Source organism: Chionomys nivalis, chromosome 8 (assembly GCF_950005125.1).
Source record: "Chionomys nivalis chromosome 8, mChiNiv1.1, whole genome shotgun sequence".
NCBI lineage: Eukaryota > Metazoa > Chordata > Mammalia > Rodentia > Cricetidae > Chionomys > Chionomys nivalis.
The window spans coordinates 73,489,666-73,505,385 of NC_080093.1; the positions used below are offsets into that span (position 1 = coordinate 73,489,666).

Here is a 15,720-nt window from a genome sequence, read left to right on the forward strand (position 1 = left end):
CAGTGTGGCTCAGTTGGTTAAAAGTCAGTACATTTAACAGTAGTAGACACACTTTGTAACACCCAGAAACTTGTCAGGAAATGCCGTAAACAAAGGCTAGGAAGGAGCTCCAAAATTCTGCAAAAGGCCTGAAAGGAAGCTTTGCGAATAATCAGCAGAGTCTCTTTAAAAAGGGTCACTGGAATAGAATGCACGTGGACAGTCTCCCAGTCTGGTGGGGCACTTGGGCATGAAAGCTGATCAGAATCCTCAGTGAGGAAGGGGAAAGGGTAATTTGCCAGCAGAGCTTGCATTGTGCTGGAATTCAAAAGAATCTGTAAGTTTTGCTTAGTTAGAAAATGGGTGATACTGTCTGATAGGGGCTGAGGTTAAAGTGGCACTAAGACAGGAGAGGTTGGTTTGAGGCAGTCAGACCTGAGAAAGTTTCTAGGAATCCAGTTTCGATTCCTAAATCAGGCCCCTGTGACTCAGATTTTTCATATGGTAACAGCTACCTGAGAGAACAGCTCAAAAGTAGAAAGGGTTTATTTAGGCTCCTGGTCTCAGGTATCAGCTGCTTCCATGGCTGTGAGCATCTGACAAGGCAGAAAGTGTCACCACTTCGCACTGGCCAGGATGCAGAGAACCAGAGAGAAAAGGACCAGAAGTCTTTAAAGGCACTGTTGATAAAATTCCTTCCTCAAGGTGTAAAGCAGCGTCTGTCTCTTCTCCTGATGTCCCAGCAACAAACCGAGGCTTGGTTCTGCCACAGTGCATTCTGGGGAACCAGTGAATTATTGGGCTTCCTTACAGAGCCTCGGTGCAGTGATTACTTACAGGGGTGTGGGCACTCCTGCCCCAACTGGCTGCATCTGGAAAGCCTTACTGAACAGAGATGAGGGTTTCCCTCGTAGATGGCTCCAACACTGGTCTTCCTCAGCCTGTATAATGCTCCACACCCCACCCCACCCCAGGGCACTTGGTCAAGTAGGTCCAGGTGGGTCAAGAGCAGCTAGATACTCAGGTGAGTATCTCATGCCTTGATCTACCCTTCTGTGCAGGACTGTACACCATCATCAACACACCCTGCTGGGTTGATCTTTTGCCAGGGTGAGGGTGGGGGCAGCTGAACTCACCAAGATGGATGTTGCTTAACTCATGACCAGCTCCCTCCGTGCCCCAACTCCTCGTAATGCCATCAAATTATGAATCCATTGATTAGGTCAGAGCCCTTATTTTCCAGTCCCTCTCCAAGATTGAATCCACTGCTTAGGAACCAAGTCTTAAATACTTGGGGACACTTTATGTCTAAACTGTAACAGCTTCATAACATATGAAAATCAATTTAGGTCTTTTGAGAACCTAAGGCTTTGTGGGTGCATTGTAACCTCCAGGCACATTGCAAGTGGTTTGCTTTGGTAATATTTTGCTTAAGATGTTTGGTGGCAGTGATAGTGACTGTATTTTTTTTCTTGAACCCTAGAAACAAACCCTTTCAGCATCTGGACTATTATCTTGAACCAAAACATATATATGTATGTTGCCCTGCCATGACAAGGCAGGGGCTATGAGGATATTTAGAATCCATGTGCTTGGTGACATCATGGGCAGTAGTAGTTTGGGATGATCTTGGGTCTGCCTATCAGGTGTGTGTGCTACTGTTACAGTGTGGAAATGCAAGCCCTCTTCCAGCCAATTTCAAACCCAGCTCTGCCCTGGTGCCCGCCCATTGGACACAGCAGTGGTTACCACTCTGCTGGGGAAGGATTGATAGTAGTTGGATAATTTTTCCTCTTGGGCCATTACAGACAAACTCATAGGATAGGGCCTGTGGGTTTAAATTTTGTATCTGTGTATAAGTATTTTACCCATCAGCAATCTTTGAGATGCCTTGGCAGCCTGCAGAAATGAGACTGCCACGGTGGAGAATTTTAATTATGTAAATTTCCTTGCAGAACACTGGCTGAAATAGCAGCTGCCACATCTGTCCACGTGGTCGCGGTAATTGAACCTATCATCCAGCATGCAGATTGGTTCTTCCCTGGAGGTAATCATGGTTCCAGACTCACTTTTTTTTTATTGATTTTTATTAAGCTCTACATTTTTCTCTGCTCCCCTCCCTGCCTTTCCCCTCCCCCAAGGTCCCCATGCTCCCAATTTACTCAGGAGATCTTGTCTTTTTCTACTTCCCATGTAGATTAGATCTATGTAAGTCTCTCTTTTTTTATTTTTATTTTTTTGGTTTTTCGAGACAGGATTTCTCTGTGGTTTTGGAGCCTGTCCTGGAACTAGCTCTCGTAGACCAGGCTGGTCTCGAACTCACAGAGATCCGCCTGCCTCTGCCTCCCGAGTGCTGGGATTAAAGGCGTGCACCACCACCGCCCGGCTGTAAGTCTCTCTTAAGTGCCCTCATTGTTGTCTAAGTTCTCTGGGATTGTGGTCTGTAGGCTTGTTTTCTTTGTTTTATGTTTAAAAACCACCACCTATGAGTGCCGGGCGGTGGTGGCGCACGCCTTTAATCCCAGCACTCGGGAGGCAGAGGCAGGCGGATCTCTGTGAGTTCGAGACCAGCCTGGTCTACGAGAGCTAGTTCCAGGACAGGTTCCAAAACCACAGAGAAACCCTGTCTCGAAAAACCAAAAAAAAAAAAAAAGACCACCTATGAGTGAGTACATGTGATAATTGTCTTTCTGTGTCTGAGTTACCTCACTCAAAATAATGTTTTCTAGATCCATCCATTTTCCTGCAAAATTCAAGATGTCGTTTCTGCTGTGTAGTACTCCATTGTGTAAATATACCACATTTTCTTTATCCATTCTTTGATTGAGGAGCATTTAGGTTGTTTCCAGGTTCTGGTTATGACAAACAACGCTGCTACGAACATAGCTGAGCACATGTCCTTGTGGCGCGATTGAGCATCCTTTGGATATACACCCAAAAGTGGTATTACTGGGTCTTGAGGAAGGTTGTTTCCTAATTTTCTGAGAAATAGCCACACTGACATCCAAAGGGGTTATATCAACTTGCATTTCCACCAGCAAATGCAGGAGTGTTCCCTTTACCCCACAACCTCTCCAGCATAAATTGTCATCAGTGTTTTTGATCTTGGTCATTCTTACAGGTGTAAGATGGAATCTCAGAGTTGTTTTGATTTGCATTTCTCTGATGACTAAGGATGTTGAACATTTGCTTAAGTGTCTCTTTCAGCCATTTTAGATTCCTCTGTTGAGAGTTTTCTGTTTAGGTCTGTACTCCATTTTTTTTTTTTTTAATTGGATTATGTGTTCTTTTGGTGACCAATTTCTTGAGTTCTTTGTATATTTTGGAGATCGGACCTCTGTCTGATGTGGGGTTAGTGAAGATCTTTTCCCATTCTGTGGGCTGTCATTTTGTCTTGTTGACCATGTCCTTTGCTTTACAGAAGCTTTTCAGTTTTAGGAGGTCCCATTTATTAATTGTTTCTCTCAGTGTCTATGCTGCTGGGGCTATATTCAGGAAGTGGTCTCCTGTGCCAATGCATTCAAGTGTATTTCCAACTTTTTCTTCTATGAGGTTCAGTGTGGCTGGCTTTATGTTGAGGTCTTTGATCCATTTGGACTTGAGTTTTGTGCCTGGTGATAGATACGGGTCTGTTTTCATTCTTCTACAGTATATCACATTTTTAAAAAGAAGAAAACCTGTTGATGATTATGTAATTGGTTTCACTTTCTCACACTGCTTTGGATTTTATTCATGGGTATTTACATTTTGATATAATGGTAATTGTATTATTTTCCGTTTCCTTTAACTTCACTAAAACATTCACACAGTATATATTAAATGCTTATTCGTTGCTATGATTGCATACTGTCTTCTCTGAAGGAACCTGGGTTCCCTGAGAAGGCAACCACATAGATAAAATAAACTTAAAATATATAGCAAATTAAGATATTGGAGAGAGAAAGGTTTGACAAAGTTGGATGCTGGGAAAAGGGAACCAGGATCTGTTTTCAGGGGTGGGTGATACTGACTGCCCAGAGGCCCTTCCCTGAGAACAAGGTTTCTTCTTGACTCTACCTGCATAGTTGTTTGGTTTGTGCAAAGATACAAAGTAAAGCAGGCAAGGCTAGGGCTGATTGGACCTGGTCTGTGAAGTCAGAGAGCTACATTTTCATTCTGTAGCTGGTCAGTTTTCCAGTTTCTCTTGTTGCAGTCCTGGGATCCACGAGGTTCCCATGGCTTCCTCTTCAGGAACTGGTTACATATGTGTTGAGTCCACGTGTCCCAGCCCTGCTTTTCTGAATGCAGCCCAGCTGCCCAGTCCACTGCAGTGTAAGCTCCTGATGCCAGGGCTGGGCTCAGTTCTTCTCTTCTGTCTTCCTGTCCTCAAGAATCACTCATTGCAGTTACTTAGCGAAGATGAGTAGGAGACTGAAGATCGACATGCTGCCTGGGATTTCCTTCAAGAAAATGTTTCTTGGAAAAAAAAAAAAACACGCCAAAGACATTGAGCATTTGATGATGCTTTTCGTTCCTATTTTATATCAAAGTACTGCTCTGTCCCTTTTTAAATGGTTCAGTAAGTTCTCCGTGGTCCTTGTTGCCTTCTGAACTCTCGGATTTCTCTTAGAGCAGTAGAAGTGTGTGCTCAGATGGCCTTTCTCGGCCTGCCTCCCACTGGGGTCAGGATCTGTTTTTCAGATCAGAGTGCTTGAGCTGCCCTTGTGGAATATGGAGACTGTCACTCCGCTGGGGTGTTGGAGAGCTTCCCCTCTGTGCCAAGTCTCACATTTATTTATCTCTCTTATGACAGAGATAGAATTCAATGTATCAGAAGCATTTGTTCCTCTTGCTACCCCAAATTCTAATCACTCAACCCACACTGGAAATGACTCTGACTCGGGCACTCTGGAGAGGAAGCGACCAGCCAGCATGGCAGTGATGGAAGGGGACTTGGTGAAGAAGGAGAGGTACGTGTGGAGTTGTCACTTCCACAGAGGTAGTAGTTATCGTGTCGGAGGACATTTGACCCATGTATCCCGTACTGGCTTACTGACCCCCTGTGTAATTCTGCCTTACAAAGTCTAGATAATTCAGAAACCACACTGTCAGTCTCTGCAGGTGTTAATCTGACCACAAAGTGTGTGTGTGGGGGGGATGTCTGTTAACATCCATGCCTTGTGCATTAGGCTTTATTTGATGCCCTATGTGCCCCATAATGAAATGGCATCACACATATTTGATGTATTTGAGTGTTAGGAAACAAGAGAAAAGAAACATAACACATGTGGATTTTGGCTGAGCATCATATAAGGATAACCACATTTCCCAGTGAGCTGTGAAGAAGCATATTTTTGACATTACTTGGCCTTGCTTTATTTGCTAACTGCTGAATCTAACATTGAGCTGGAGAGGCCCCAGAATTTGACAGTTCTAGAGGGGGAAAACATATGTTTTAAACTTAGAGGCAGCATCTTTCCATCGTATTGTCTATGGACAATTTATGAGATGTTCAGTGCTAATTTAGACCATATATGATTCTCGCCTTTAGAGAGCAACTTACAGTAGCTCCCCATAGGAGCTGTGTTAAGCAACTTACAGTAGCTCCCCATAAGAGCTGTGTTAAGCAGCACACCGTCTTCATCCAGGGTCATCGGGCTGAGTCTCACAGTGACCTTCTCTTATTCAAGACAGCTTTACTTCCCTGGTCTCTCTCTGAAATAAATCCACCATCATCGTTCCCTGGTGGCCTAGTAGAACAGATAGTCCCCTATTTCAAGTTTCGGCATTACAAGACTCACTAGCCATGACACACCATTCTCAGCTGTCTGCTTTGTATATTCTCCAGTAAACATCAGTTAATGGATTCCCGTATCTTTTACTTTTCCAAACTTAAAAAAAAAAGGTTTTGAAGTCTATGCATTAATGGTCTTGAATGAAGAGTGTCTTCCTTCTGCCCCATCCTCCGGATGCCACCCTCCCAAAAACAACTAATTTTTCCAGCCATACATAGCTTTCGGCTGTTTCCTCATGTGTACACGTGAATGTTTCTGTATCCCATGCAAGCTGAGAAGCAGTGTGGTGTGTTCTTGCCAGCACTGGTATGCTTCTGGGCTTGGCTTCCACCTCTTTCTCACACTCAGGTTTGAGGTGGGAATCAGGTAGGAGGGAAACTGACACAGAACATCGCGTTACTCCACATGAGACCTGCCTGTTTGCTCTCAGCTGTATACACCAACCTGATCAGTGTGAGGCGCTGGCTTTGCTGGGGCATAAAGCCAGATCCAAGCGCTCACTTTGGTAACTGGGATGACCACTGATACAACCTTGCCACCTAACTGCATGCTGGGGAATGTGGGCGGCCGTCCTGTTTGTGGTTTTAACCTGTGAGGACCAGCGGGCTTCTGTCTCTTTAGTTGGCTTGCGTGGTGTGCTGATTATTTCTTCTCTCTGTGTAGCTTTGGTGTGAAGCTTATGGACTTCCAGGCTCATCGGCGGGGTGGCACTCTAAATAGAAAGCATATATCCCCTGCTTTCCAGCCACCACTCCCGCCCACAGATGGCAACACCTTGGCTCCAGCAGGTCCAGAGCCCTCATCTCAGAGCTCTAGGGCTGACAGCAGCTCAGGGGGTGGGCCTGTCCCCTCTTCTGCGGGCATATTGGAGCAGGGGCTGAGCCCAGGTGACAGCAGGTAAGGAGCCCACTTCTGCTGGCAGTCAAGGCTAGATACCCCTCCCTTCTGCCAGGTGGCAGTCTTTGGTGTGGTAGCCATGCCCAGATAATGAATCAGATTTGATTTCATGCCTTTGGTTAGAGGGGAGAAAAGATTGCAATTTGCTTGTTTGCTTTTCTGTTTTCAGAGAAAAGCAATACTTGCTTGTGTGCTCTGGTGCTGCAGAGTAGAGACTAACAGGTGTCTAACGGTGTGCTCAGCCTCTTCAGTGCGCAGCTGTCGGTGTTCACGTGCACTCTGCCTGTTGTCACTCAGGGTGCTAGCTAAGAAGCATTTGGAAGCAGTGAGCTAGCTGAGTCACAGTGTTCTTGGCATTTGTCATCCATCCTCGCATTCAGTAATTACATTCAGTTGCACAGATTCACCAAGTAGCTGCTGCTGCACCAGGCTGCCAGCACACTGGGTGACTAAGGGTTCCTCCACCACTCAGGGCTTTCAGTCATACAGGGAGCTGACACATGGGTTCAAGGAAGAAAACAAAGTACCATGTCTCCTTAAAAGGCCTGTTCAGTCAGTCACTTGAAATTTTGACAAGCCACTTGGAATTGGGCTTCACAGTAAATCACTTTTAGGAGGAGACCTTCATTCTGCTGCTGTTACTCAGTTCACCGTGCCGATCAGGCAGAGACCACAGTTTTCTCTGGTTCAGAACTGATGGCTGGCTGTGTAGAAGATGAGCCATGCCAGAGAGTGCATTTTTAAATTGTCACTGTTTTTGTCCTCATCTTTGGCCAGCCACCACAGTGCCAAATGATCATATATAAGGTGAAATGAGTATGCACAAAACAAAACCACTTACCCATGCATAGTTTACCACACTCGGGTTCATTTTCCCTGGAGAACCTCTCATTGCATCTTTTGGTTGAGGGAAGTGAAGTTGTTGATAAGATAGGAATATACCTGGTCCTGGTGGTACAGCCCATAATCCCAGTTCCTTGGGTGGCAGAAGGATCACAAGTTCAAGGCCAGTCTAGGTAATGGTGAGACCTTGTCTCAAACATGGCAGACAGCGTCAGAGAGAAACAGAAGCACAGGATAGGACTCTTATTCTCTTACCATAGTTGGACCCAGTGCTTCTGTGCATTCCTGAGTTCTCCTCCATTCCCATAATCTAGGGAAGTTCATCTCTTAGTCAAGAAATCTGAAGCTTTGCCCTCGGCCAGCTCTATGTATGTGTCATAGATGCCGGGCTGGCTTGTTCGTGACCCCTCCTCCATACATGGCTTGGCTTTAGGGGATATTTTTTTGTGTCAGAAAGAGAGTATAAGCAAATGCACGCATCTTCATTTCCTCGTGACACTGTTTGTTTAGCCGAAGCTAAAGAAGAAAGTAGCTAGTCTTTACTGCGGGGGGAGTGGAATGCTAGCCATCAGTCTCCTCTTTGTTTCTTATGCTGAGATATTTCTCTGCATTTTTCACATCTGCCCTTTGGTGACCTTGACAAAATGACTGTAATATTTGGTATAAAAAGTCGTGACCCAGGAAGTAGGAAGCCCGAATTGACCCTCCCCTGTTGCTGTCAGCTTTAGGCTGAGTCATCGAGCAACTTCTCAGAATTTCTCTTCTCTCGATCCAGACGATGTGACTTAAGCCCTTCTTAATCACAGTGTCACTTTGCAGTGTTCATTTTGTACAATAGCTAACAAAAACCCCAAGCCTTGTTTTCTTAAAATAGCGCCCAGTTTAAGTACGTGCAGAACAGAACTTGAGGTTTCCTGTGGGTGGTCTGAAGTGACTGGCCTTAATTTCTGTGGCAGAGTAGCTGAAACTTAGTCTGTTGCAGGGAATCTCAAAATGTCTAGTCTCTGAGTAATTATCAGCTTACTAGCCCAATACAAGCTATTGAAAATTTCAAATAACCATCATCTTCCTGGGTTCTGGTATCCACAGATTCAGCTGACTGGTTCAGATAATTAAAAAAACAAAAACAAAAACAAAACAAAAAACTGTTTCTATAGAGCTGGAGAGATGGCTCAGTGGTTTAAATTACTTGGTGCTCTTTCAAATGACCAGAGTTGAGGTCTCAGCACCCACAGGCTTGCAACCACCTGTAACTCTAGTCTTCTAGCTTCTCCAAGCACCTGTATGTGCACACACACACCTTTTTCTTGTTTGTTTGTTTTTGTTTGTTTGTTTTTTGAGACAGGGTTTCTCTGTGTTTCTTTGGGGCCTGTCCTGGAACTTGGGTTGCCCTCAAACTCTCAGAGATCCACCTGCCTCTGCCTCCTGAGTGCTGGGATTAAAGGTGTGAACCACCACCACCCAGCTCACACAATCTTAGAAACAAAGAAACCACTGTATCAAACATTTTGTTTGCCATTCTCCAGACATTCCCGTAGCTCTTCCACTTTCTTACTAATTATGAGAGTTGACTTAAGGTACACAGAAAGGTGCCGACAGGTTCTGATGCCTTTTTACATACAGGGCGTGAGCATCCTTGAATTTTGGTATCTGTAGGAAGTCCCGGGACTTCCCACCCCAAACCCCGTACCAAGGAACAACTGTTCTATGGAGTGCTTAGCTGGTCTATCAGGGAATGCCTGAGATCTAACTTCACCTTTATCCTCTCAGCCCTCCAAAACCCAAAGACGCTGCATCTGCAGCTGTCCCTGCACCAGGAAGAAACAACAACCAGGCGACCACAGGCCCAAGCCAGGCCCAGGCAGGTGGCGGCTCCCATCAGCTCTCGGCGGGCGCACCTCACAGTGCAGCTGGTCCCAGTCCTCACACTGTGCGGCGAGGTAAGTGACCTGCACTCCCTGTGCTTGGGGGGGGGGGGGGTGGAAGAACTTCTGTAATTACTCCAGAGAGTTGGTGATGAAAGCCCTAAGAAATCTTTTTCATGACTGTTACCAAATAGCAAGCAGGAAAATCAGTCGTTAAAGAGGGAAAACATGGAAGAAACTGAAGAAAATAGAGAAACGAAATACAGGAACGCTAAAGCTTAACAGCAGGAAGAGGACTCTACAGTCACTCCTGGGTCTCTAGGGGTTTGGGGCCCCAAGTCTTGCTGTGATTGGGAGCCACTGCAGCCTCTCTGCTTCCAAACTTTGTGAACTGGAGCTTCAGGGCACAGGGTTTTCTGGTCTTGGAGTAACATAATCTAAACAGTTTCCATCTGTCTCCTTTGCCCTCCTCAACCCAGCAGCCAGGGCCATTGCTTTCAAACACAAAGGAGCTGTGTCACCAAATCCCATCTCTGCCACAGGCACAAGTCATTCTGTCCTGCTGCTCTTTGGTTTTGCTGTGGATATTTGTCAGAGCGTTTTTCTTTCTTCTTTAATCTTCCCAAGCCCCTGGCCACAGTGCACATGTGGAGGTCGAAAGACAGCCTTGAGTGTTGGGCCTCACCTTCCTCCTTGTTTGAAACAGGGTCTCTTGTTTTTCCACTGTGTATGCTGTGCCAGCTGCATGGGAGCTTGTGGGGAGTCTCTTGTCTCCACCTCCCACCCTCCACTGGAGCCATGGCATCCCAGGTGTGCTCCTGTGCCTGGTCCTCACATTTGCATAGCCACTGCTTTACCTGCCTGAGGTGTTGTCCTGGCTACATTTGTCTTGACATGAATTTTTAAATCTTGTTTATTATGCTCTCCAAGATCTTAACGAGCTCAGGTCTTCCCTGTCTGTGCACCTCAGCATCCTGTCCTTATGTGTGTCTGCCACAGCGATGGCACTCAGCAAGCTCGTATGGTCTGGACTCTCGGTACCTCACAGACTAGAAGACCTGGAACTGACCTTCTCCCTTCCCGAGTCACTGTTCTAGTGCTGTGAGGAGACACCATGATCAAGGCAACCCTTATAGATGAAAGCATTTCATTGAGGGCTTGCTTACAGTTCCAAAGGGTTAAGTCCATGAATTCATGGCAGGAAGCAGGCGGGCCTGGTGCTGGAGCAGTAGCGAGAGCTTTACATGTTGATCTACAAGCAATAGATACATAGAGATACATACACTGGATCTGGGGTGGGCTTTGAGGTTTAAAGAGCCCACCTCCAATGACATACCACCCCTACCAAGGCCACACCTCCTAATCTTTCAAACAGTTCCACTAACTGGTGACTAAGCATTCAAACACATGAGCCTGTGGGAACCTTTTTCATTCAAAACACCACAATCCCTGATGCTGAACCTTTGTTGATATCTGGAGCTGGTTTTGGTTGTCTCAAAAGGAAAGAGGTTGCATATATTTAGGGGACAAAGGCCATGGATGCTACTAAGCAACCATAGTGTACAGTCTTCTGAAGTAATGTGCAGCCCATCTGTTAGTGGTGCTGAAGTGGAGGAACCGTAGTCTAGAGAGGAATAAGTTTCAAAAGAGATGTACCAGGGAAGCCACACCTCTTACTCCAGGTCAAGCTAGTTAAATTCCATGTTGATGGGGTTGCCCTGAGTTCCCTAGCAGTGCTTACTAGAGTGTAAAAGATCCGCACCTTACAGGGTCTTGTAATGTGGCTATCAAGAGACAGGGAATTTGTCATAGCAAGGGTCACATGTGTGAAACATATGCTTCTGAGTTTTGTGTGTGTGTGTGTGTGTGCGCGCGCACGTGCATGTTTACATCTCCCTGAAATTAAGACTAGGGAAAGACAGTCCTTTACCATTGGAAACCCTTCAGGTAGGAGGGATGAGGAGGGTGTAAACATGATACAGCAGGGAAGTCACACCTCGGGACCGCCAGGATGACTGGGTGTTAGGACTGAGACTATCTGACTTGTAAAGGGAAGAGATTTCTTTGGGATTTTAGTCTTGGAGGCTGGGAAATCCAATGATAACATGATGCCAGCCTCTGCTCAGCATATGGTGAGGGCACTGTGCAAAGCAGATGGGAGGGGGGGCTTCAGAAGAGAGCTGGGGAGCCAGACTCCTACCCTGGAGCACCTATTCCCTCCAGAAAGGCAAGGAGCCATTCATGAGGCTCCTCCCCAGGCCTCCCACTAGGCCTTGCCTCCCAACACCAACACACAGCCTGGGGGCAGGGCACTGAAGTCATAGCACTAGGCCTGTGATAATATCGCATAGACTCTTGTACACATGCTCATGGGAGTGTGCATATCAGCCCTCGGGAGAGACAGATTAGGAGAAAAGAGGAGCCACTGTACTTCCAGAGAGGCTGCGGCACTTTGTTCAGGGTCAGGCCATTAGAAAAACGCACAGCAACAGTGAGAACCTCTTCCCTTACTAGATCTTAGTTCTTCAGCTGATGCCTTAACTGTATGTGTTCAGCATGGGAGATGCTCACACTCAGGCATGTGTGCTGCAAGGGCTCCAGGAGCAGCAGCCAGGCCACTCTGCTTGATTGCTCTGTACCCTTTCTTTCTGGCCATGCTCTTGTCATTTGATCCTCACATGCAAGGGTAAGCATGTGTCTCCAGCACCATACTGTAATGGGGAACATGGGAGGCGCAGGACTGACTGCTTGGGAGAGGCATCCAGACTCTCCCAAGGTGAGTAGGTTAGGAAGGGTTGGAATGTTTTCCCCACAAAGCCAGTTAATGAAGCAGGGCAGCTAAACAGTGGAGCTGCTTGGGATGAGGCGGGTGAGGTGGGGAGATGATGGGCAGTTCACAGGCAGTGTCATCAGAAAGTTTAACTAGACCATTGCAGTGACCCATGGAAGCTCAACTGCAGGAGAGGAATGCAGGAGGTGTCTTTGATGCCACCCTTAATGCAAGGCTGTTGTAGAGGAGGAACAAGGCCTTGGACTCCAAAGTATGTGTTCTGCTTTAGCCTAAAGGTACACACTGGTTATAGGATGCTAGCTTGACCTTTCCTAATGTATCCAGGAGAAATAAAAATATGAGGAGCGGTAAGATATAGGAGGATCAAAAGTGGAGGGGCGTTGCATGTATTAGATTCATTGTTGGTCTCACTGTGTAGCCCAGGCTAGCCTCACACAGCCTAAACACTCCAACCTCAGCTTTCTGGGTGCTGGAATTGCAGATTTTTGCCACTCTCACTCACCTGTGGCATTGTGTATCTATGCTTTTTTAAAGCACTCCACAAATGTTAATGTACATTAACGCATCTTTCAGGCAAGAAGGCAAGCTCCGTACTGGTATGGCTACAGGCCCCCACTTCATCCTTATGCTACCTATCCTAGACTGCTGTCCTTTTCATCTGTCCTGCTTACAGTCTTCCCTACCTGAGCTCAGCTGTAGCTCTGCTTTCAGAAAGTTGTCTCCACAACACCCAGGCCTCCCCACAGGACAGCTACACCTCAGCATGCTAGCGCTTCCACCATGGTCCCAGATAAGACCTTTATTTCTCTAGCCCTTCCTTGGGCCCTGCTGCCCTCTTCTCAGGCTTCCTGTTCTGAGTCTCCTGCGCTGTAAATGTCAGGCATGAATTTCTCTTCAGTGTGAGTTTACAGTTAGTACTGCTTAGAGCAGGAAACCAAACTTTTTTCTTCTTCTCATTGCTTTCATCAACCAGAGTGTAACTGATTCCAGAGAACTTTTCCTTTATAAACTGACTGGTTGTTTCTGAGGGGAAAGGTCTTCTGAATTGCTGGGCTCGGAGTTGTAGGCTAGTTTAGCAGAGCACGCACCACTGGATTCTGGACCCTGTAAATAGGAAGAGAAGCTGTGTGAGAAAGAAGAAAAAGAATCCAGGGAGGCCGCAGGACATAGGTGTGAATCTATTCCATCATTTATTAGGTATGTGATTGCTTAGAAAATAACCAGCCTGCGTTGGGCTTCTTTTCTCCACTCTGGGCCAGTCCCACAGTGAGCCCCTGGGGTGGACATGCCGCGTGTGCAAGCCAGGTGTGCAGCTGAGTGGACCAGTCCCACAGTGAGCTCCTGGGGTGGACATGCAGCGTGTACAAGCCAGGTGTACAGCTGAGGGAGCCCCTGGGTGGACATGCCGCATGTGCAAGCCAGGTGTGCAGCTGAGTGGACCAGTCCCACAGTGAGCCCCTGGGGTGGACATGCCGCGTGTGCAAGCCAGGTGTGCAGCTGAGTGGGCACCGCTTTCTTCTGTCCTCTGATTCCTTCTCCCTGTCTCAGGGTTGTCTGTGTGACTTCAGGAGAAACAGAAACATGTCCAGGGTTCTCCTCTCTGCCCCTCCATCTTCTTCCAGAGTCTGTTCAGATCTCAACTGGTCTCAGAGTAGCTCATGTTAGAGAAACAGCTGCAGGCTTATTTCTAATTAATTCTACCTAGAATGTGTCTGGAATTGGTAGAATTTCCATGAGTAAAAACCAGTCCTACAGCGGTAGAATTATTGCCCATCACGGAGGCCCTGGAGTCAATCCCCAGCAGCCACCCTCCTCACGCCTCCCTTGGGCGGAGTTCTGAGTGGGTGGGCTGCCTCTCTGTTCTTCCCTCCTGGGTTTGTTCCCACACTGAAGTCATGAGGGGACTCTGGAAAAAGGGCCATTGAAGGGCCCACAATTTGCTATTTTATATGGGTGTGTGGCCTCTGTTATACTCAGTTTTCAGTTTTCTTCCTTTTGAACTTGTAAAATGACAGGTCACTAAAGGCCTCTGTATATCATGTACTTAGCTTTTTACATAAATTCCTTATGTTGGACTAGTTTAAGTTTACAGAGAAGTTGTGTTCCCACTTGCACTTGGCCCTGTTACCCCCAGAGTTACCATCCAACATCAGACTGCATTTGCCACAACTCAGACACCAATGACAGCAGTCATTAATTCCACCCTGGGTTCAAATTTTCTATTTTTTCCTAGTGGCCATCTTCCATACCAGTTCCCGCCCAAGAGATTTCCCTGGCACAAGAGTCCAGTTTTTACTTTGGTTTCCATAGCTGTTTGTCAGATGTTCTTGGGGGTGGACTGGTCTAGGGTTTGGGGTTCGCACAGCAGACCCGCTCTTGATGCATGGGGGAAGGCATAAGGGCCTGCTGAGCCGCATCCTCCCTTGCTGACCCTGTTTTCACTCTTCTGTGCAGCTGTGAAGAAACCTGCCCCAGCACCCCCCAAACCAGGAAACCCACCTCCCGGCCACCCTGGTGGGCAGAGCTCCCCAGGCACAGGCACCTCACCAAAGCCAAGCACTCGCAGCCCGTCGCCACCCTCGCAGCAGGCACAGGGCATGCGCCGCTGCTCCAGCAGTCTGCCTCCCATCCAGGCGCCCAACCACCCGCCACCGCAGCCCCCCACACAGCCCCGGCTGGGCGAGCAGGGACCAGAGCCGGACCCCACGCCACCGCAAACCCCCACACCACCCAGCACCCCACCCTTGGCCAAGCAGAATCCCTCGCACAGCGAGACCACACAACCGCATGGAACCCTCCCAAGGCCGCGGCCGGTACCCAAGCCCCGCAACCGGCCTAGCGTGCCGCCACCCCCACACCCTCCCGGTGCCCACACAGGGGATGGCAGCCTCGTGCCCACAGCACCCACCGCCTCCAGAATCGTCACTGGTGAGTAACAAGGGATGCAGTGTTCCCTCAGCCTTCCCTTGATGGCAGTCATTCCCAAGCCAGGTGCAAGTCACATATGCTGGAGCGCAGTCACACCTGCTCTGTCAAGCCGTTTATGGCTGTTTTCATGCCAAGACAGCAGAGCTGAATATCAGTGACACAAATCATAAAGCCTGTCGTTTTCTTCTAGGTGTAAGATTATCTTCATTCACATTCTGGAAAGTATAAATGCGTTTAAGTCTAGATAGAAGGTATTGTACAACATACGCGTGGAGTTCTTAGTGAATTCCTTCTTGGTGATCCATCCTTGAAGATGGGAGGATCGGGAGGGAGCCTCATTTACAAAGCAAGTTCCAGGTCATCCTGGACTTAACTACTTTTCTAAAAGTTAAAAATGCACATACCAAGAGCAGAATTTCAGAAGTGAGTGTAGTAGAAAGCACTATATATGCTAAGTCAGATGCTCTGGGAAGGCAGATCTCCCAAGCAGACCCACACTAGCCTCGAATGGCTTGGCAGGGATGAGTGGAGATTTTTACATCATCCTCTTGGATCTGCCCTGGGCATGGAGTTGATTGTACAGATTGTAGTGCTACTTTGAGGGATGTTTTTATAGATATCCTACAAAACATGATTGTATTAT

At 47.3% G+C, this 15,720-nt stretch overlaps 1 protein-coding gene across 7 annotated transcripts in view; it reads left to right on the forward strand.

The window, feature by feature from the left end:
• Arhgap17 (Rho GTPase activating protein 17) overlaps positions 1-15,720 on the forward strand; it is a 93,111-nt gene that overhangs the window by 71,041 nt on the left and 6,350 nt on the right. For 5 of the 7 annotated variants that reach the window (XR_009057572.1, XM_057777867.1, XM_057777869.1 and 2 more), the window contains 5 exons: positions 1,935-2,026; positions 4,772-4,928; positions 6,417-6,650; positions 9,264-9,433; positions 14,604-15,077. Coding sequence is in view for 5 of the 7 variants with exons in the window: in XM_057777867.1 (XP_057633850.1) it covers positions 1,935-2,026; positions 4,772-4,928; positions 6,417-6,650; positions 9,264-9,433; positions 14,604-15,077 (1,127 nt within the window). In the remaining 2 variants the exon portion in view is untranslated. The remainder of the gene's footprint in view (positions 1-1,934; positions 2,027-4,771; positions 4,929-6,416; positions 6,651-9,263; positions 9,434-14,603; positions 15,078-15,720) is intronic. The other 2 variants (XR_009057573.1, XM_057777870.1) reach the window with 1 other exon arrangement.